At 38.7% G+C, this 23,013-nt stretch overlaps 2 protein-coding genes across 2 annotated transcripts in view; both read left to right on the top strand.

Annotated features, from left to right (window-relative positions):
• Positions 1–9,444, top strand: part of enpp2l (ectonucleotide pyrophosphatase/phosphodiesterase 2-like) — a 76,235-nt gene extending 66,791 nt beyond the window's left edge. Inside the window, exon 25 of the mRNA XM_067611884.1 lies at positions 6,788–9,444. Coding sequence (XP_067467985.1) covers positions 6,788–6,958 — 171 coding nt within the window. The 3' untranslated portion in view covers positions 6,959–9,444. The remainder of the gene's footprint in view (positions 1–6,787) is intronic.
• Positions 9,445–20,245: 10,801 nt separating this feature from the next.
• The window catches only part of LOC137198198 (venom phosphodiesterase 1), a 43,544-nt gene continuing 40,776 nt past the window's right edge, over positions 20,246–23,013 (top strand). Inside the window, exon 1 of the mRNA XM_067611865.1 lies at positions 20,246–20,321. Within this exon, the coding sequence (XP_067467966.1) occupies positions 20,307–20,321 (15 nt within the window). The 5' untranslated portion in view covers positions 20,246–20,306. The remainder of the gene's footprint in view (positions 20,322–23,013) is intronic.

Genomic DNA, 23,013 nt, shown 5'->3' with positions numbered 1-23,013 from the left:
TCAGTTGGTTGGACGGTCCACTGCACAAATATTAGATGGCTAGTTATGAAATTTTGTACAGATATTCATGGTCTCCTCAGATTTTTCCTCTTACACCACCAGCAGTTTAACATTTGTGGTTCTGAGTACCTGACATGTAATGGCCTTGATGGATTGCACTGAAATTTGTAGATCTTGTAGATCACCGTTTGCATCCTGTCTCCTGCTAAAGTTCTTTGTAGGTTTCTTTTGATAATGACAACAATCTATTCCCTTACCTTAACCAAGCAGTTTTAGTTACCAAAACCTAACCAAACCTTAACATGAGATGTGGAAAACCAAAGAGAACACTCATTTATATATTGATCACTAGAAGGCACTGGAAAAACAATCTATTCTGTTGTTTAGGAGGACTATATTAGTCATAAGAACCCGTGATTCTTATTTCTGGGAATAACAAAGGTGGTTTTTCCTCTCGCCCTGTTCAGCACTCACAGTTTCTCTGTTGGATCCCTTATCTCGAAATATGACATAGTGGAAATATATTTTGGGTACATACATAGATGTTTGAGATGTTTGTGGTTCTTTCTCCCACTAGAGTCAGCCGGCCGTGAGCGCATTTGTTTGAAAGACACCTCCTCTTCGTCTCAAGACCACATTTATGGTCCTGCACCTGGAGAATCTGACTAAAAGGTGGCCTAGTTCAGTATAGAGCTGGTATCGAGAAGGTTTTTTGAGGAGAGGGAAAACACTGGCTGTCTTGAAATAGTCAAGTATGCAGCCTTGTTTGGTTGACAATAGAGAGAAGACTAAGGGCAATGAATGATTGGGCCTCTTTAAGAAGTTTGGATGGAATTATATCAGCAGGGCAGGACGATGGACGGATGCAAGAAGCTATATTTAAAAGATGTTGCATGGAAATAGGGTTCAGACAGCAGAACAGGGAAGGTAACTCAAACAGAATGATAATCTCTGGATGGAATGGATGGAAATTTGATCTGAGACCATTGATCTCATCAACAGAGAAATTTAGAAACTTATCACAGTCATCAGAGGAGGTGGAAAGAAATCCAGAATTATGTAAGTTGCAACCTGCAGCTTGTTATGAATCAGGCCAGGCTGCCTTATGAGTGATGAATTGTTTGCAGAGCCCATTAGACTAATAAAACAAATCACTGCAGGCAGATGAATGAGTGTTTCAGGAAATAATGAGCTGTGAAGTATGTTCAGATGATTTAGTGATGTGTTTTAACAATAACATACGCCCAGTGAAGGTACTCAGGGGTTTTCCCAAAGAGGCATTTTTTTCAGTTCTTGTCCACAGTGAACTTTGGGAGTAATTCTGGGAAAATCATGCAGACACTGTATTAAAAAAAGAGAGAGAGAGCACTGGACAACTGAAATGGAGGAAAAGCTGATTGATACACAGCCGACCAGAACCTAATTTTTAGAAATTTCACTCTCCTCCAGTTACAGCCTACGATACCCGTGCTTCTCCCTCCAGGATCTCACACAATCTCTCACCTTTTTTTTTCTTTCTTTTTTGACCTTCTCAGTGAAAACTGCACTGCGTATAAACAGTATAAGCAGCTGGTTGTTGTCCATGTTTATTTTGTCACAAGAACATGCAATAATTGTCAGCCTATGGATGTACAGAGAGAACTGGATACAGGAACAGTGCTGGGCTTTGAAGCAAATTTGGCATGGTTGACTCTAGTGGGAGAAAGAAACATAAAAGACTCTTTTCCAGAAACTTACACTGTGAAAAAGACATCTGCTCATCACCAGATACATTTTTTTGAGCATCACAACCCCAGCAAAATGACTATGGTTTCCCTATCAGAATTGGAATCATTCGGTCTGATCACATTTTGAAAGTCTACAAAAGTCCCACGATTGAATTGTTTAATCCTCATTCAAGTCAGATGGAAGGCTAAACCAGATGTTAGCCATCACAGCTGACGGAAGTCTCTAGTGAACATGCTCCATGGATGCAGTATGTTTTCATCTGGGTAATTTCTTGACAACTGGAAATGGCTTTTTTGGCTTCCTGCACTACTGAGCAGCTTTCATAGGAATGAACAAGGCCCCGTCTCCAGCGCTCTGTTGTGTTTGAGCTGGTAAACTGCAGCAAGGAACCTTTTTGGTGTTGAGTATAAAGTTTCTTGAAGTTTCTTCCAGTGTATGAAACAGAACTGACTCATATGGGGCGGCTGTCGCTCACTAATCAGAAGTTTCCTTACTTCTCCTCTCCACTTGTCAAATGAGTGTAAATGGGTGAATGAGCAGCAGAGACATTGTGAAGAGCTTTGGATAAAAGTGCTATATAAATACAGCCATTTATGGAAAATCATAATTCATGTTGGGGCCTCAGCAGGGACCACTGTGAGATGTCCAGAAGATTGAAAGTACACTGTGGTGTAAACATCATGAGACAGCTGTTAATAAGTCCAAATATGTTTGACCATAGAAGAAGAAGCCTCCCAGGTGGCTTACTTCCAACTCCATTACATAATGCAGTTCCTCAGTGTTTGTCTTAATGGAAGCCTTTGTTTGAGACTCCACGTACTGAGTGAGCGAATGTTTACTGGACGTTTAAATGGGATCCTTAGATGTGGTAAAATCAACTTTAAAAAAAACCTTGCAAAAACCTTCATTGCACTTACAGCAACGTAACGGGTGTAGTTGTCAACTAGAGCTGCGTGTGTGTGGAGGGCAGCAGTGTCAGCCCTGCCCACACTGAAACAGAGGAGAGGAGAGTGACTCAGCGCGACTATAAATGACAGCAAAACGCAGCACAGACTATGTTCACTCATGTTATTTACCTGATTTATGTGCACTTGTTTCATTTCAGCACATTGTGAGGCTCTCTTCTGCGTTTTGCTGTCAGTTATGATCGCTCCACGGAGCAGAGGAGGGGCAGTGAAGTAGTTGAGTTGAGGACAACACTCGTTACGTTACTGTTACTCAGTTGTTTGCCTACTTTTGAGCCACTTTGTTTGAGACGATCACTGTGTCTCTCCACCTTTCAGGCCTCTTGGCACTGTAGGCTAGATGTGCGAGATGGTGACTTGCTTCAGTCAGGAGGGGAGCATTTGTTTTACAGATTTTTAGCACCATCTGTTGTTTTGAATGTATGTTTACATTTAAAAGTCTGGACCACGAATATAAGATGACCTCACTTTTTTCAGATGTTTTTCTAGGAATGACAATGGATTTCCTTGTCTTATATTTGGACCAATATGGTACATTTTCTCTTCCATTGTCTCTTTTTTCCACTTCCTCTTTTTGATGGACACTGATGAACGTAAAAGATCCAAAAATGGAAACTATGGAGTATGAAATATCTGTGTACAAGTGTCCCATGACAAAAAACTTACTACCACTAAAAAGAGGTAGTGTAGAGTATGATATGATGTATCACTGATCCTGTGACTGTTTCTTGCCAGTTAAGACCACAACCTTTTGCTCTTACTCCTGTGTGAACTGTACAAACTATCAAGACTCCTTGTCTAGTCATTTGACTTTTATTAGATATTAGTAATTATTTCAACAATCAGTTAAAGAGGAAATATTGTGCACATTTCCAGCTCTATATTTATATTCTAGGGCTCTACTGGAATATCTTTTCATGATTTCCAGTTAAAAACTCCTTATTTATCTTCTACTGGTCCTTTATGCAGCCCCTCAGTTCAGCCTCTGTCTGAAACAGGCCGTTGTAGCTCCTGTCTCTTTAAGACCCGCTTCCTGATGAGCCCACTCTGTTCTGATTGGTCAGCTTCAGTAAGCTGCCTCTCAGCAGACGTCTTGGGAGCTACGTAAACAAACAATAGCAGTCGGCTTTCACTCCTTTTTCTCAGTCTGTGCTTGAATTGGAAACTTCTCAAATGCAGAATCTGATCAGAAGCATGAACAACCCATAGAACAACCCTAGTAACAACCATAGCAACAAAGGCTACAGAAAGGACGCCCACTTGTGGGCATGTCCAAACGATCTGATGTCATCACAAGGAGGAATTACAGGTAACGTGAACAAAAAGTTTTGCTTTTGACTTACGGTGAGCATTTTTACATAGGTTTACTTACTTTGACTGTGTTTAACACAGACATCCAACATCATAACAGTATAAGAATAACAGAAAATCACAAAAAGCATGTTATGCCCCCTTTAAAGTTTAAGTAGCATCTTTCCAGAACATTTATGAATTGCTTCAAGTAAACAATGAGTAAAATTTGAATAAAGATGCAGGAATTACTCCAAGAGAACTCCTGCAACTGTTGTGTCAGATCGATGGAAGACAGTTGAAGAAAAAAACACCAGATCAAAAACTACCTTTTGAAGATAAAAATCAGGAGTCAGAGGTCCAAGCAGCAAAGTGTTCTTTAATGCCAGCAATAAAGGAGAGCAAATTAGCGCATACAAGATGAACCAGGTCGCTCTTATGGTTTTTTCCTTCAGGGTGTAGTTTGTATACCCTTGGGTCGGCATAGGTCACACCTATCGTCCATCCTCCTTAATTTTTGGCCAATTACTCTATTATTTTTATCTCCGTCACTCGTTGTTGGTCAAAACTCTTCAAGACAGGTGTTGAGCTGTCGTGGATATGTACTGGCATATTCAATTTTATCTGGTTATGTCCAATTTTTTTATATAAGTATTGGGGATCATTTTACACCCTTATTGCCAAATTGTCTTCTGGCCTTTATTTTTTATAAGTTATTCTAGTCACTTTACACCCTTATGTCTTGATCTCCTCCAAAGAGTATTTTTAAAAAAGGTGAAGACTTTAATGCAGACCCAAGCAAAGTGACATGTAATACAAACACACTCAAATTTCTCCAGTGTATGATTATGATTCTTTTACCGTGCTTCTATACGTACATCGTGATTAAATGTGATTCATGAGATTACAAATACATCATCAATATAAAATTTAACACACTAGCACTTATTGCTTATGAAACTTATAAAATCAATCTGCATAGATTAATATTGTCTTTAAGCACACCAATGACATTTAATGAAAATACACCACACAACCCTCAAACTCTCTCTTGAAATACAAAGAAAGACTAACATGCTGTGTTAGTTTAGTTTTGACCACTACTGAGCAGAGGAACTCCAAAACACTCTGTCAGACAGTCCTGACTTATTATCACCATGTTATGCCTAATGTCTTTGCAAACCATTCCTAATTACACATCAAGCAGACACAGAGCAATATGATCTCCTAGTTTGGGTTTGCACTAACTCCTGAGAAAAATATTTGACTCTTTTAGGTGCCAGATGTTTCACTTTCTTTACCAGCTAATATTTAACTTTGTCTATCTGCATTTCGGTGTTGAGCAGTCAAGTCAATTTTATTTGCCTCAGTGGGCTTTACAATCTGTACATTAATACAATATCCTCTGTCTTTAGACCTTTGATTCAAATTAGGAAAAACTTGGAAGAAACCTCAGGGAGAGAAACAGAAGAGGGATTCCTCTCTCAGGACGGACAGACAGGAAACAGATGTCTATACAGAACAGAACAACAAAGACAAATTGCAGACATAGAGCATGGAGGACAGGATTATAATAGATTATAATATACTTTATAATAGATTTATAATATATACAAAAATAGCTGCCTGCTGCTGCTGGAAACACTGAGACTGAACCACACAATAAAAAAAGCTCCAAAGAGCAACAGAATTGGTGAAAATAGAGAATAGAGGTCACAATGTGTGTGTGTGTGTGTGTGTGTGTGTGTGTGTGTTTGTGTGTGCATGTCACTAAAACAATACTACCTTATTTGGTAAAATGACAACATGTTTTTACATTGTGTTTACTGGCATGGTCATCATTGACTTCAAAGGAACATGTCCAGGTGCATCATTTTTGGTCATGCACAGTATGTCATTGCACAACGCTGTCTAATCTTTAAAAACAAGGCTGGCTTCCAAACAGCTTTAAGCTATGGACCACTGTTTGCTCCAGGAGGTGTCTTGTCTTGTGTCTGTTTTTTGACATTTTACCAGGGAAATTCAACGAGGAGTGAAGCAACAGTTGAAGCTATCACTCATTACATGTCTAATTTTGTCCTTCTTGAAAAAACACCCCACCCTTTTTTATATCTCTCACTCCCGTTAGATTAGTCTAAAGATCAACACTAATCAGCGTTCATGTAATGCTCAGTACCAGGAGGCACCATGTACCATCCTATTTCCCAGTAATGATGAGCATTGATGCTCCAAAGAAGAATGAATTTAATCTAATTTTCATATCCAGGGTGCTGTGCCTGGACTACTTTCACTGTGTTCTAAATGACTCAACATGCTGCACCTTGAACTTGTTACTTTTATAAGTGTTTCTACAAGAACAGTTAGTTTTTCAAAGCTTCTTTCCAGGCGTTTACATTGTTTAAACCAAGATGGTGAACGTGGTAAACATACCTGCTAAACATCAGCATGTTAGCATTGTCATTGTGAGCATATTAGCTCACTGACGTTAGAATTTAGCTCAAAGTATGTGTGAAGTACTGCTAGCATGGCTGTGACTGGACCATTTTTGATAATCAATGAATTTGTAAAGTTACTTATCAAGCAAAAATGCAAAATATCAGTTTATTCTATCTTCCAAGTGTGGGGATTCTCTGTTTTATATAACTGTAAACTGAAAAACTTTTTCTTTTTACATTTTATATATCAACAGATTAATCAATCAATCAATATTTGCAGCCCTGCAGTCCTTTATGTCTACAATCATTGCTGCACGAGGACTAATAGTATCCACAGCAATGAACCACTTCCTGTCTTTGTCTCTGCAGAGCGCCGACGACGAGTCACAGTGGGTGGAAGACCTGCTGAAGCTTCATACGGCCCGAGTCCGAGACGTGGAGATCCTGACTGGCCTGGACCTCTACCGAATCACCAACCTCACCTACACCAGCACCCTGAGCCTCAAAACCTACCTGCACACCTTTGAGAGTGACGACTAGACGCACAGAGAGACAGACACGTACATACAGGATGTCGCCCTTTGTAGAAGTCCTGCATTTTCACTGCATCCTGAGGAACTGCCTGAGAATTGCTTGGAAAGGGGAACATATTTTTGAAAAATTGAAAATATTAAAAAAGAATGGTTTGGCAAGTAGTAGTTTGGAAGATTACAACAGGAATATTCAATTTTATTCACAAAAATCTGAGGAAGAATAAGCTAGCACAGGAATGATGCAGGATGGGGGACTTTTCCGACAGCTGCCACAATACATTTCATAAATACAGTATGTACATCCTCATGCGCACGTATGACCTTACTGGTGTTTTAGCTATTTAACTATAAATGATATGTACTTTATATTCCTAATGTTCGTCCATTGCATGCTGTAGAATTGAACAATTTTGAATTTGTCTTTTCTTAATTATATAACTCAATTAGTAGACTCTTGAAACTTGCTTTTGTTGTATAACTGATCACAAGGAATATTATCAATGTGAAGTAACACAATGTGGACTTCTCATAGCAAACTACTCTCAAGCTAATCTTAAAATTAGATCTTCAAGCTGTGTGGAAAGAAACAGAAGCCAATAGCTGCCTGAAAAGTTGGGGAAAATACATGAAGAAATGTCAAAGGCTACAGCATGGTTTCCAGTAGTGCAAGTATTTATCATTTGTAGCTATGGGCAAAAAACATGCAAAATTGTTGGGCTGGATCTGTGAAGGAATAGTTTGGCATTGTGGGAGTATTTGCTTTCTTGCTGAGTTAGATGTGAAAATTTATGCCATTTTCATATCTGTTCATTAGATATGAGGCTACAGCCAGCAGCAGGTTAGCTTAGCTTAGCACAATGACTGGAAACAGGGTCAAAACACCTAGCAGCACCTCTAGAGCTCACTAATTGTGTCTCGTTTATTTAATCTGTTCAAAAACCGAAGCATAAAAACAACAATTTACTGTTTTACAGGGTGTTATGTGCTTGACTATTTCTTTGCCGGGCGCTAGCTGTTTCCACCTACTTCCAGTCTTTATGCTAAGCTAAGCTAACTGTCTCCTGGTTGTAGCTTCACATTTACACGCACACATACAAGAATGTTATCAATCTTCTAATCTAACTCTAAGCGTATTTCTCAAATTGTCAAACTATTCCTTTAAAACAACATGCAATATACATATGCAAATCTAGCAGGTAGACAAATAAGAACACACAGTCATGAGTACACCAGGATCCGATAATATATAGTGACCATAAGAAGTTCCAAATAATATGTGGCATTAAACGTGTAAGAAAAAAGACTAAATTATGCCCTGTCATGTTTTCCACACAAATATATGCCTTCTAAAATTGCTCATGAGGAGAAAATAATGATGTGTGGCTTTAAATTAGACAAAATGTAATTATCATGCAGTCCAACAGAGTCCTTCCTGTTCCTTGCAGTCTGCTGACAGTTTCAGCAGAGAGGTAAACAAATGAAGGTTGTCTGGTTAGCAGACAGGCTCAGTACAGTTTCCCCTGAAAAGACAGAAATAACCATTAAAATAAACAAACAAACTAAAAAGGAAAAAACCCTACCCCTGGTGCACACATGGACATACACATAACACACACACACCTACTGTAACACCTTTCTCTCTGTTTCCACCCCCACCCACCCCCGTCCCAGCTGATTGTCTAGGTGTATATTTTTATACAATTTGTCATATTTATTGCGTAGCAGAATAATAATAACAGCACCTAGTGTAACAGTATTAATCCAGTGTAACAGATTTGTCCCTGTTTTACTGTAATAAGGTAGAAACGGATCACTGATGCTTTCATCATGGAGGTGACGAGACTGATCCTGCCTTAAAGGAAAATTATTATAGTTTTTTTTTTTTTAATCTGGGTCTTATATGCAGATTTCTATGGCAGCATTTTACTCACCAGCTTTTTTGTGGAACATATCCACTTTTATATCCATTATTTAGTCACAGCATCTCCACCACTTAAAGCATTTCCAAGTAAAACTGATGATTATAGTTCCTAAACATAATCATCATTGTTTCTCTGCAAATCTGTGTCCATGCCCAACTGTGGTAGGTCTGGTAAACTAAACACGGGATAAACTCTAGCAGACATTTTATGGACAATGGACATTTATAATAATAAAGTTTGACTTTCACTTTCATATTGATCCTGCTGTGTCCCGCAGAATCTCTGAGTCTCTGTGTTTCCAGGCTGTATTAAAAAAAAAAGAAAAAGAAAAACAAATTTTCCTTTAATCAATGTCAGCCAGAGAACACAGCAACATCACCTAATATTATTATTAGACTTCCTGCAGCCATCAGAGCCTGTGTTTTTAGATGTCTGGTATTTACTTTCATAACATGATACTGATGACTTAATATATAGTCAATAAAATTGCCTTTAAGAGCTTGCCAAGCTGTAGATGAAGCCATGTTTATTCCTGTAGTCTTTCAAATAAAAGCCGTAGAGAAACATAAAACTTTGAGTGACTGGAATCGACTTCTTCAAATGTTTTGTTAGACGGCAGCCTAGTGATGTGTGTCTTGGAGTTGAATTCATGTTTTCCATGGAAAAATGGTGACTCATCTATGTATATTTACAGGTAACTTTGGCTACAATGTATAAATAGTTTCCAAGGAGACAGCTTTATATTTGAGTAGATTCTGGATGCTTTGTTGTCCAGCATGTCACTATCACTCACACTAATGTCTACGCCAGTACACAAATACTGACAGAATAAACAAGCTTACTGTGGCACCAATGCAATTGGTTAGACCAGACAAACTGTTTTTCTGAGAAGTATTGTTTACTGGATTGTTAGTTGTGTTTATTAACTTGTAGTACAAAAAAACACAACTGTTATAAAATAATACTCCTCTATATTTAGTAAATGGACAGGACTGACTATTAATTAATCAATCAATCAATCAATTTTTATTTATATAGCGCCATATCACAACAAAAGTCGTCTCAAGGCACTTTTCACATAGAGCAGGTCAAGACCGTACTCTTTAATTTACAGAGACCCAACAATTCCCCCATGAGCAGCACTTGGCGACAGCGGTAAGGAAAAACTCCCCTTTAACGGGTAGAGACCTCAAGCAGAACCCGGCTCTTGGTGGGCGGCCATCTGCTTTGACCGGTTGGGTTGAGAGAGAGAAAGAGAGAGGTAAAGGGGGAGGGGGACAGAAGAACTATTAAACAATATGGTCATGTTATTTTCAAGCAAATACCCAGACCACATGGCTTTAGGGACATAATCTCGCGTGACACAAGTCTTCGGACATTTATGTGTTAAATCCTTCAACATATAATTCTAATACTCATCGTTTTAAGGTCTGTTAGTGATTAAAAAGTAGAGCTGAAACAAGTTTACGATTCTGGAAAACAAGAAAACAACAAACAACAAAGGATAAGAAACCAACGTAACCATTCACAGGAGGCAGGATAGAAACTGTAAATTTCCATCAACTGCTTTGTGCATCCGACGTTCCAGACTTTGACGTCAGCAAAATAATTCTTCTCGTTTTTTTAGGTAAGCAGCACTTGTGCCTGATGAATAATAGCATGTGTTGGCCGGGTAGACACTGTTCTTTGACGTGAGAACATTGAAAACATGCTGCCTGGACTGATAACTTACGCCTCGATATTAGTCAGTCAGATGGATGAATTTACTCATTTATTTGTTTGCACATTTAAGAATACATTTTTTTTTTAAGGCTGGTGATTTTCTATATTTTTTATTGTCAATAAATCTCATGTTTGGATCCAAACCAACAATGAACTAATCTACTAACAAGTATTGTGTGTGTATCAAAGCCTGATATATCTGGTATATCTTATTCCTCTGTGCTGTAGACCTCCGTTATTGTCCAAAAACATGTCAAAGAGCCACACCGCTGCACTGGTTGATATGTTCCTTCATCATGATAACAACGATCAGCTTTTTTTAGTCTATGGAGAGTAGTTCTGTGTAAGACAGACGTCATGACACTGAGCATGTGTGGGAACACGGTTCTGTTAACATTGTTTTACTATCTTGTTGTGCTACATATCACAGCCACTTCACGTTACACTACATTGTTATTATCAAGTGCAAAGCAAAGCACAGCTGTGTGCCAGTGTATTACACTCCTGAGACTGAAAACATGGTCGCTGTTATTAGTCTTTGGAGCTGTTTCTAAACAAATGTGACCACAATCTATGTAATCTTCATGTCACCCAGTGCAGCGGTGTGGCTCATTAATGTGTATTTAATAGTTTTTGGACAACAACAGAGGTCTACGGTACAGAGGAGTAAGATATATCAGGCTTTGGATACACACAGAATACTTGTTAGTAGATCAGTTTGTTGTTGGTTTGGTTTTGTTGACAGTAAAAAAAAATATAGAAAATCATCAGCTTGATCTTTTAATCATTCTGTCCATTGGTGAAAAATGTGTTCAGCTAATAATTACATATTTGAGCTTGTAAAAAAATCTATTTAGAAACATTTACTGTATTAATGAAAAAAGAAGCTGAGGTAATGAACCACAACTGAGTGATTCCCTTTCTCTCTGTTTTGAACGTAGTACCAAACAATATGTGTCAGTCTTGTGTCACAAAAATGTACCACTGATTGTTACAGAGACGTAATTTCTACCCACAAACCCATTATTTCACAGACACAGATGCCTTGTATAATGCATCAGTGGTGACTTATCAGCTGCCAACACATTCATAGTGTTCTGTTTCTCCCTGAGAACATTGAAATAAGTGCGTCAATATGGTACAGTTGACAGACTAATGTTTCCTACTAGACTGTGCTCTGTATAGCTGAATCACTATTGACTGAAATCTAACCCGAAAGACTTAATGGTGAATGATCAAATTTTCTACAGAGGGAAGAAGTGATGGGATATTTGCTCGTGGAACTCAGCTCGATAAAAAAACAGTTAAAAAAGAGTTAAAATTATGTGAAGGTTGCTGTTGCTTGGTTTCCAGCAACTGTAACAGTGCCTGTTAAAGTTTACCTTGGACAACATCATTCACATGAGCATTGTCTGATCTGTCTCCACTGTGGCGTGTCAACTGTTTTTGTAAGGCCAATAAAAGATGGTAGTCACAGTCAAAAGAAACCAACTTGCACTTTTGGTGGGAAACAGGATAGAAACTGTGATCTCTATCAGATGCTTTGTGCGTCCAACCCTCCTCGTTTTGATGCCAGCAAATGAATAATTGTTCATCAGAGGATTCGTGACAGCATTCAAACAACACTTGTGCCTGATTTCACCATTCACAATAGCGAGCATTGGCTGGCGAGATGTCAAACACATTACACACATTTGACATGAAAACATTGAAAGCACGCTGCCTGGAATGATCAATCATGCAAAAAACCATTAAAAACACATCAATGAGCCACACCGCTGCACTGGTTGATAAGTTCCTTCATCATGATAACAGCAATCAGCTTTTTTTAGTCTATGGAGAGTAGTTCTGTGTAAGACAGACGTCATGACACTGAGCATGTGTGGGAACACGGTTCTGTTAACATTGTTTTACTACCTTGTTGTGCTACATATCACAGCCACTTCACGTAACACTACATTGTTATTATCAAGTGCAAAGCAAAGCACAGCTGTGTGCCAGTGTATTACACTCCTGAGACTGAAAACATGGTCGCTGTTATTAGTCTTTGGAGCTGTTTCTAAACAAATGTGACCACAATCTATGTAATCTTCATGTCACCCAGTGCAGCGGTGTGGCTCATTAATGTGTATTTAATAGTTTTTGGACAACAACAGAGGTCTACGGTACAGAGGAGTAAGATATATCAGGCTTTGGATACACACAGAATACTTGTTAGTAGATCAGTTTGTTGTTGGTTTGGTTTTGTTGACAGTAAAAAAAAATATAGAAAATCATCAGCTTGATCTTTTAATCATTCTGTCCATTGGTGAAAAATGTGTTCAGCTAATAATTACATATTTGAGCTTGTAAAAAAATCTATTTAGAAACATTTACTGTATTAATGAAAAAAGAAGCTGGTTGGTTATTAGCAATCATTCATAATTATCATAGATAATTATGAATTATGAAAATAAGATATCGCTAACCTTAATCAATAATTCGGGCACTAACTGTTGGATCTGTGAGGAACACAGTTGATTATTTGCAATAATTATCAATTATCAAAGATAAGTAACTAATTATAACAATTAATAGAATTATTAATATGAATTAACAAATACGGGGCACCACCCGGAAACCGGGACCAATAACCAAACAAGGTAGTCTCATAAATGGGAGTTCACCTAGAATGTTAATATCTGAGAGATATCAACATTCGAGGGTGAACAAAGAAGGGTGAATTCGAGCTCTGACTCCTTCGATCAGCCACTTTTCACAATGTTACACACAATAATGACAGAAGAACTTCTCTTTAAAGATATAACAGTGTTTATTAAACTTAGCAAAATTAACAAAGTTAACAAATGCTTCATTCAATAAACAACTATCCTAAAATCTAATCCTACCAAACAAAACACAAACAGCTATGTACAGGGTTGGACACATGCAGGGGAATGCATATGTGTGTGTGCGTGCGTGTGTGTGTGTGTGTGAGTGTGCGTGTGTGTGACAAGATGGCGACGGGGCCTGACGTGATGATGTCGTCGGTCTGCGACGCGGACGTGACTATGGGAGGAAGTCACGTCGCGCGAGAACCGGATGGCAGAAGTATGGCGGTGTCTTGGTTAGACAGAAGCAAGACTGTTATGCAATGGACTCCCATTGTCTGTAAGCAGCATTTTGGCGCTATTCCTTTGTCTCGGGGGAAAGAAAGGATAAAAGCACCTCGTGGTCAGGCCTCACAGGTTACATGTAGGCCCTCTCCGTGTGACCTCATGGTTTGAGGCCCAACAGCTCAATAAAAAACAGTGTTAACGATTTTGTGAAGCTTGCTGTTGCTTGGTTTCCAGCAACTGTAATAATACTTGTTAAAGTTGACCTTGGACAACATCATTCACACGAGAATTGTCTGATCTGTTTCCTCTATGGTTGCGTCACCTGTTTTATTAGGCCAATAAAAGATGGTAGTCACAGTCAAAAGAAAGCTGAGGTAATGAACCACAACTGAGTGATTCCCTTTCTCTCTGTTTTGAACGCAGTACCAAACGATATGTGTCAGTCATTTGTCATAAAAACAAACTACTGATTATTATAGAGACATAATTTCTACCCACAAACCCGTTATTTCACAGACACAGATGCCTTGTATAATGCATCAGCTGCCGATTCAGCAGCTGCCAACACATTCTTAGTGTTTTTTTCTCCCTGAGAACACTGAAATGCACTATATTGCCAAAAGTAGTGGCTCACCTGCCTTGACTCACATATGAACTTAAGTGACATCCCATTCTTAAGCCATAGTATTTAATATGATGTCGGTCCACCCTTTGCAGCTATAGCAGCTTCAACTATTCTTGGAAGGCTTCCCACAATGTTTAGGAGTGTGTTTACGGGAATTTTTAACCAGCATTTGTGAGGTCACCTACAGATGTTGGAAGAGAAGGTCTGGCTCTCAGTCTCCGCTCTAGTTCATCCCAAAGGTGTTCTATTGGGTTGAGATCAGGACTCTGTGCAGGCCAGTCAAGTTCATCCACACCAGGACGGGAGCCCAGTCAACAAACATAAGAGAGTTGAAGAGAGACTCACAGTAGCCTTTCCAGTAACGCACATCTAGCAAAGCAACACTACACTAGTGCAGATCTTATTCATAGCGATTGTCGCTCTGGATGAATGAATTAACCTAAAGACAGCAATTGTACAGAGACGGTCTCCTATTCAGCAATTAAACAGGCCAAAAAAACTTTGCCTGGATGTAACTCTAGTTCTATAAGTATGTGTGTAACCCACTTAGCCCGCTGCCTCTCTCTATCAGAAAGTAAATATAAAATAATAATATATATATATATCAAATAAATATAAATATACATAAAGTATGATACAGCCCAATCATGCACATTACTGTGTGTCTAGTGTGTGGTGATAGCAACGGATGAAATGCAACCATCAACTACAAATCAAAACCTTTGCTATGGGTATCTACGGTGGAATTCCTGTTAATCCCTTGGCTTTGACTGTAAATCCACCTTTAGTTACAATGAGGGGAAAGCTTAATGCTACAGCATACTATGATGTTGTAGACAAGTGTGCTTCCATTTCTATGGTTTCATTTCTAACAGTTTGTGTTTATCCCAGTCCTGTTTCAACATGACAATGTCTCCATGCACATTGCTAGCTATTAGAACATTACACACACAGACCCACGCAGACTTCAACACCATCCAACATTTCTGTGATTAATGGAAACTGGAGCCAGACCTGATTGCACAATGATGTAACCTCTTGACAACACTAATTTGTCAAAAATTGCTTGTTTCAACATACAGACGGATGACAAATTAAAAGAAAAACTGGTCTGGAATGCTTGACCCCTACAGTGAGGGGATCTGGTGGCTCTGTTAAGCTTTGGGGGGCATTTTGCTGGCATGGTTTGGGTCCACTTGTCCCCTTAGAGGGAAGGGTCACTGCAAATCAATACAAAGTTGTTCTGAACAATCACCTTTATCCTGTTATGAAACATTTCTATCCTGATGGGAGTGGTCTCTTCCAGGATGATAATGCCCCCATCCATAGGGCACAAGGAGTATGAAAATGATGTGAATCATATGCTATGACCTTCACAGTCAACAGATCTCAACCCAGTTGAACACCTATAGACAGCGCTCTCCACCACCATCATCACAACACCAAATGAGGGAATATCTTTTGGTAGAATGGTGTTCATCCCTCCAGAAGAGTTCAGAGACTGTAGAATCAATGCCAAGGTGCATTGAGGCTGTTCTGGTGGTCCGACACCTTACTGAGACACTTTATGTTGGTTTTCCCTTTGATTTGTCACCTGTCTGTAAGTAGGTGTGCAAGCAATCATAAGTCTATTCAACACATTCAAATAGCTAAATAAAGCTGCCTGTTCCACTTCATTTGCAGTCAACTTTAATTGCCATTCAAGAGTAAAAATTCACACAGCAGGCCCTATTATTGGTATACTTTAATAAAGTTGGGTTTTTTTCACCTTTGATTAATTCAGGGCAGTTTCCTTGTAAGTCAAACACTCTTTTTCAGGAACACCCTGATGACACTCATACAGTTGTACCCATTCACACCTGGAGGCTGTCCAGTACAAACACAGTCTGATCTGTTGGACGCTGAGGAGCTCCACTGGAGCAGTTGGAGGTAAAGTGCCTCGCTCAAAGGGCACCTCAGTGGTAAAAATGAAGATGGGGCCAATGTTGCCCTTTCACTTTTCCCACCCAGATTTATTCTGTTGGATCCAGGGATCAAACTAGCATCCGTTGCAAGCCTATTGGGTTTCATCAGACTATATTTCATTGAACATCGCCTTGCATAAAGACCTTGAGGCAGCTGTTGGAGTGTGAGATTGTTTCTTGCAACTTGTAATGCAAAAATACAATGTAATGCTGTTTGTGGTCTGTTGAAATAACCAACAGTCCACAAAAGCAGATGTTTTGTTTTCTTCCATGTTACACAAGTACCTTACTTTGAGTGGAACTGCCTGAAGTTTCCACACAATGTGCTGATAACCACTGTACTAAAGTAAATACCTCAGATGATTAAGTGATGAAAGACCTCACATCTCACCCCATTGCACCACTTTACGTAGCTACAGTAAAGAATCCTGTCTCATCTGTTACCAGAACCAGTTTGTCAGCCTCCAGTACACATTCCTCCTAATTTTCTGTTTATCTTGGTGGTATCCTCTTGGTTGGTCCACATCCATTAGTGATATAGTTTAGAAACAGTAACATCAGAGGGTCAGGTCATTTGGCATATCTTCCTTATCTAATTCATAACATAACATGCGATTACCTTTATTTCCTCTGAATGTGTGGGAGATGCATTTTCCAGCTCATGCTCATTTAACATTTCCACACCAATAATGGAAATTGAGGTCTATGCACTGCACTTTTAGACGGAGTGATTGTGAGTAATTTCCTAACTGTGACTGCCACAAACACCTCTATCTGTGAAAAAGATGTTCAGTTTGGAGTGCAGTGGGAATATTATTTCTAGGTAAAGCACTTTAAACAGTAGTAAATTTAATCAAATATGGCCTCTTTTTAAGGAACTGTACCCAGTCACCAAGAGTGACTAAAAGCCAGACCTCATATGAGCTTGTAGGGGAGAATGGGGTAACATGAGCCACTTTTTTACATTTGATGATTTTACTGCAAAATAAACATGTATTTGTTTCAAATAATAGTTACTGTATATACCTCAGGTTGTTGTGTACCAATGGAAATTAAAACAAGTTATCTAATTATTATGGTTTTAGAACAATGACCCATCAAAAAAAGTTAGTCCGATGGCACAACTTGCCCCTAGGTAGGGGTAAAATGAGCATGGGGATGGGGTAAATCGATCACTCTAGGCATAAATTGTGCCACCGATAAAATCTGGTATAAAAATGACACAAAATCAAACAATTCTGAGATAATTTTGAACCTCATTAATGCCATCAATTTAACAAAAGCAAAAACTCACTCTGTTAAGTAAAATTACATGTTTGTGTCCTGTTGTTCAACATGTTACCTCAACATTTTCAGTAAAGATTAAAGTGTGATCTTTGTGTGTTAGCTACAGAAAGAATGTGTGCTTTTGTGTATACAGACAGGTGACAAATTAAAGGAAAAACTGGTCCAATGCCCCAATTCACAGGACATGAGGGGTCAATGAATGTAAGAATGAGTATAAAAATGATGTGAATCATATGCTATGACCTTCACAGTCACCAGATCTCAACCCAGCTGAACACCTATGAGAGATTTTGGACCGGCGTGTTAGACAGTGTTTTCCACCACCATCATCAAAACACCAAATGAGGGAATATCTTTTTGAAGAATGGTGTTCATCCCTCCAGAGGAGTTCAGAGACTAGAATCAATGCCAAAGTGTATTGAAGGTGTTCTGGCAGCAGGTGGTGGCCCAACACCTTACTAAGAAACTTTATGTTTTTTTCCTTCAATTTGTCACCCGTCTGTATGTACAGCATGTTTGTGTGTGGTTTCAACTTAACATTAGTCAGCAATTAGGTATTTAGTTATCAGTATTCCAACACTTGTAACAGTGATCAAACATAAACATAAACAGTGTCTCTGGACTCTAAAATTTTAGAATAATAATACTTAAATACACAGGTTACTCTGTACATATGTAGCCTATTTAAACTTTTGGGGGTAAATTGAGCCGTTGACTCAACTTGCCCCAACATCACTGGCACATTTTACCCCACAACTTCCATTTTGACAAAACTCTTTCACACGGAGGCTCAGATCCACAATTATTCCGAGTTTGTAGTTTACACTGACTTAAATTAACATTTAATAAAGTCCGAAACATATCTATATTAATTAAGATACAAGACTGATTACTTTTGTAACATGATGAATTCACTCGGCATGACAAATATCTCCCCTAATTCTCCCCTATAATGGTTACAGCTGGACTGTAATTATTATACTTCAAAGTCTGCAAATAATTAACTCCAGTATGCCATGTGTAGCTGAACAAGAAAGAAAGTACAAAATGATAGTGTTTATTCTTTGAGAAGTGCAGTTGTATGGTGTTTTTGAGGCACGAAAGGGCCAGTGTGGCCATTCAGAACACACTTTTGTCTTCAGATGAAGTCGGACGACACTTTATACAAACTAGCTTGTTTCAAGCTTCCCCCGGGCCTTAAGACTTTAACATGGACAATAAAATGCATGTAAAGATAAAATTCAATGAGCTAAACTATAATTGAGTTATTCACCTATGAAAAGACCCCCTAAAAACCAGAATGGTCAAAGACAGCCCTGCACAAAATCTAAAACAAATCAAGAAAAGCTGACAACAATTTGAGAAAGAGATCAGCAAGAACGAACACAGGACATTTAACAACCACAAGCATATTTCAAAATAATTTTACAGCATGAAAAGCACCTTGCATATGTTTTGTGTGTCTTTGGCATCATAGACATAAATAAAGTTACTGTACCAATAACTTCCTGACAGTGAAGTGGGTCATTGGTTGTAACAGCTTTTGTATCAAATTGTTGCAAAAATGGGTACCAGAGCAAAAAACTCTCTCTTGAAAATAAAAAGGGAGTCAGAGGTCCAAGCAGCAAAGTGTTCTTTAATGCCGGCATGAAAGGAGAGCAAGTAGCACTTTTACAAAGTACCAAATCGCTCCAAAGATTTTTCTTTGGGGCATTGTTTTTATGTCCTTGGGTCGGCTTAGGTCACACCTTATCATCCACCCTCCCTAATTTTTGACCAATTATTATGTATCTTTTATCTCCGTCACTCGTTGTTGGTCAAAACTCTTCAAAACAGGTTTTGAGGTGTTTGAGGATATGTACTGGCATATTCAATTCTACCTGATTATATCCAATTTTTTATATAAGTATTGGGAATCATTTTACACCATTATTGCCAAGTTGTCTTCTGGCCTTTTATTTTTTTTTTATAAGTTATTCTAGTCATTTTACACCCTTATTTCTTGATCTCCTCCAGAGAGTATTTTTGAAAGGTGAAGACTTTAGCAGACCCAAGCAAAGTGACATGTAATACAAACACACTCAAATTTCTCCAGTGTATGATTATAATTCTTCTAACGTGCCTCTATACGTACAGTGTGATTAAATATGGTTCATGAGATTATAACTACACCAATACAAATTGTATCACACCAGCCCTTATTGCTTATAAACTTATAAAATCAATCTGCATAGCTTAATATTGTCTTTAAGCACGCCAATGACTTTTAATGAAAATACAACACACAGCATGGCCCAATCTATCATCAGTGTGTCATGGTGCAGAGACAAACGGCAATACAGCAGCACAGAAAGTACACTGCATTTTCAGGTATGTATAAAAACAAAAGAATATATATATGTACATATATATATATATATATATATATAACACATTCTGCTTAAACTAATACTGCACAAAAAATGAACACAACATGTAAACATTCACAGTGCAGGGTGGCAAAAACATGTGAACCCCTAGGCTAATGACTTCTCCAAGAGCTAATTGGAGCCAGGAGTCAGCCAACCTGGAGTCCAATCAATGTGATGAGATTGCAGGTATTCGTTAAAGCTGCCGTGCCCTATAAAAACACACACCAGTTTTGAGTTAGCTGTTCTTAAGAAGCATTGCCTGATGTGAACCATGCCTCGCACAAAAGAGCTCTCAGAAGACCTACAATCAAGAATTGTTGACTTACATGAAGCTGGAAAAGGTAACAAAAGTATCTCTAAAAGCCTTGATGTTCATGTGTCTACGGTAAGACAGATTGTCTACAAATGGAGAAAGTTCAGCACTGTTGCTACTCTCCCTAGGTGTGGTCGTCCTGTAAAGATGACCGCAAGAGCACAGCACAGAATGCTCAATGAGGTGAAAAAGAATTCTAGAGTGTCAGCTAAAGACTTACATAAATCTCTGGCACATGCTAACGTTTTTGTTGACAAATCTACAATAAGTAAAACATTAAACAAGAATGGAGTTCATGGGAGGACACCACGGAGGAAGCCACTGCTGTCAAAGAAAAACATTGCTGCACGTTTGAAGTTTGCAAAAGAGCACCTGAATGTAAAACCCAAAGCGTAAAAGTAAATCAACAGAATGGCTTAAACAGAAGAAAATACACCCTCTGGAGTGGCCCAGTCAGAGTCTTGACCTCACCTGATTTGAAGTTTGCAAAAGAGCACCTGAATGTTCCACAGCACTACTGGCAAAATATTCTGTGGACAGATGAAACTGAAATTGAGTTGTTTGGAAAGAACGCACAACGATATATGTGGAGGAAAGAAGGCACAGGACACCAACATCAAAACCTCATCCCAGCTGTTAAATATGTTGGAGGGAGCATCATGGTTTGCTGTCATTGACGGAAAAATGAATTCCCAATTCCCCGAAATATCAAGACATTTTTGCAGGAAAACGTAAGACCATCTGCCACCTGAAGCTAAACAGAGGATGGGTGATGCAACAGCACAACAACCCAAAGCGTAAAAGTTAATCAACAGAATGGCTTAAACAGAAGAAAATACGCCCTCTGGAGTGGCCCAGTCAGAGTCCTGACCTCACCTGATTGAGAAGGCGTGGCATTCACACCAGACATCCCAAGAATAAACAAAACAGTTTTGTAAAGAGGAATGGTCCAAAATTCCTCCTGACCTACAGGAAACGTTTAGTTCAGGTTATTGCTGCCAAAGGAGGGTCAACAAGTTATTAAATCCAAAGGTTTGCATACTTTTTCCACCCTGCACTGTGAATGTCACAGTCACAGCACTCTGTCACAGTCTTTGAAAGAAATGTAGAGATGGACAAAAGTTTGAGCATTCACATGTACATAAACATTTATATTTTATCAATATACTTGTTACCTGAGCAGACCTGGCAGTGATTCCTCTCTTCTTTTTCTCAGTATTAATGTGAAAAGTTAACCCAATATATTACACATCTAATTGTTCGAATATAATGTCCAGTAACGACATTAAAACCAATGTAATACAAGGCCAGTAGACTTGGTAACACACACAGCATTAGGTAATTTCCATAAACTGTTGCAAATATTTTATGTTCAGGTTCTCTGCAGTCATGTTTACACAAAACCGTACTCATAAATTCTACATTCAACACGTAAATACAGGTAGTGTATAATATGAAGGAAAAAACACCACATTAGAATTGTAGAGTAAAACTTTATTTAAAAAAGGAGCATGTGAGGGATTACACAAATATCCAGCAGCCACAGCCCAACACCTGGATGCTTCTTTCTGAACATACTGAACAAGCTGATGCTTCCATCAACACACCATCACAGGCGCCATAACGCTGTCTCTCCATGCTGAGCAGACTGAGAGCATGATATTCATCTAAGGAATGGTTGCTGGATGTCCTGCAGCTTCTGCTTCACTGTGATGGCAGCTCTGGCCCTCGTTGCAGGCTGCAGGCTGTTGATGGACAAAAGTATAACACAAGATGTTCCAAAGTTTAAATATTACATATTTCATGTAGACAGGCTAGTAACTGTTCATGATTAAATATATTCTAAAATATCCTTCATTAAGCTGTGGACTTAAGTATTGTTCAGTTATATCACTGGTTATCAACAGTAAGTGTCAAATCACAGTCAAACATTTAAGAACTTAATATTTTTTAGGAAGCCATAGTAATCTGGTGGATTGTATAACACTGATGGATGTGAACTGAGAGTAAACTGCTGCACATGAAAAAACCTTGTAACATTACTGTGAGACAAAAAGGCAGATGTGTATGAGTTACTAACAGCAAACTGATAGCTCATTGCTAAATAAAGCAACAGGGATTAGTTAATGCTAAATTTTCGCCAGTTAGTTTGAGTGTGTTACAGGTTCAGAATGAAGCTGTGCGTCCAAACTGGTACAACATATTTATTCATAGGGGTTACCTGTGCAAAACATATTTAAATTCTTATTATTCATATCATCATGGCGTTAGCTCAGTTTACATCAGCTCTACTATCTCTGAACTCTGAACACAATGCTACAAACACCCACATGTGTAAGCTGCAGAACGCACTTTCATTTCATCCAACAGCTTTCGTCCAGATCTGGACCACAATGTCTGCCAGAAAACCCCATACAGCAAACATAAGACAGGCACTATGTCTTTGCAGGGTGCCATGTACTCTCTATTGTTCTCCTTCACTTCATTGCAATACAGAGGAAGCCTTTTAGAGCAAAGGTCCTGATTTGTCATTATTCAAATAATCAAGAGTTTATCAAGTGAGGCCCTTTGTTACAGTTCCAAGCTCAAGGTTACACTCAAATTACCTGTACTATCCCTTTTACTTTCTTACTGTAGATGCCCAGTTACTGGCAGCAAGTCAATATATCACATCTCAACATCATTAATACTCCCTATTTCATCATCATTATTGGCCACAG

The sequence above is a fragment of the Thunnus thynnus genome, chromosome 15, assembly GCF_963924715.1.
Source record: "Thunnus thynnus chromosome 15, fThuThy2.1, whole genome shotgun sequence".
NCBI lineage: Eukaryota > Metazoa > Chordata > Actinopteri > Scombriformes > Scombridae > Thunnus > Thunnus thynnus.
This window is presented reverse-complemented; position numbering and strand designations above follow the sequence as displayed.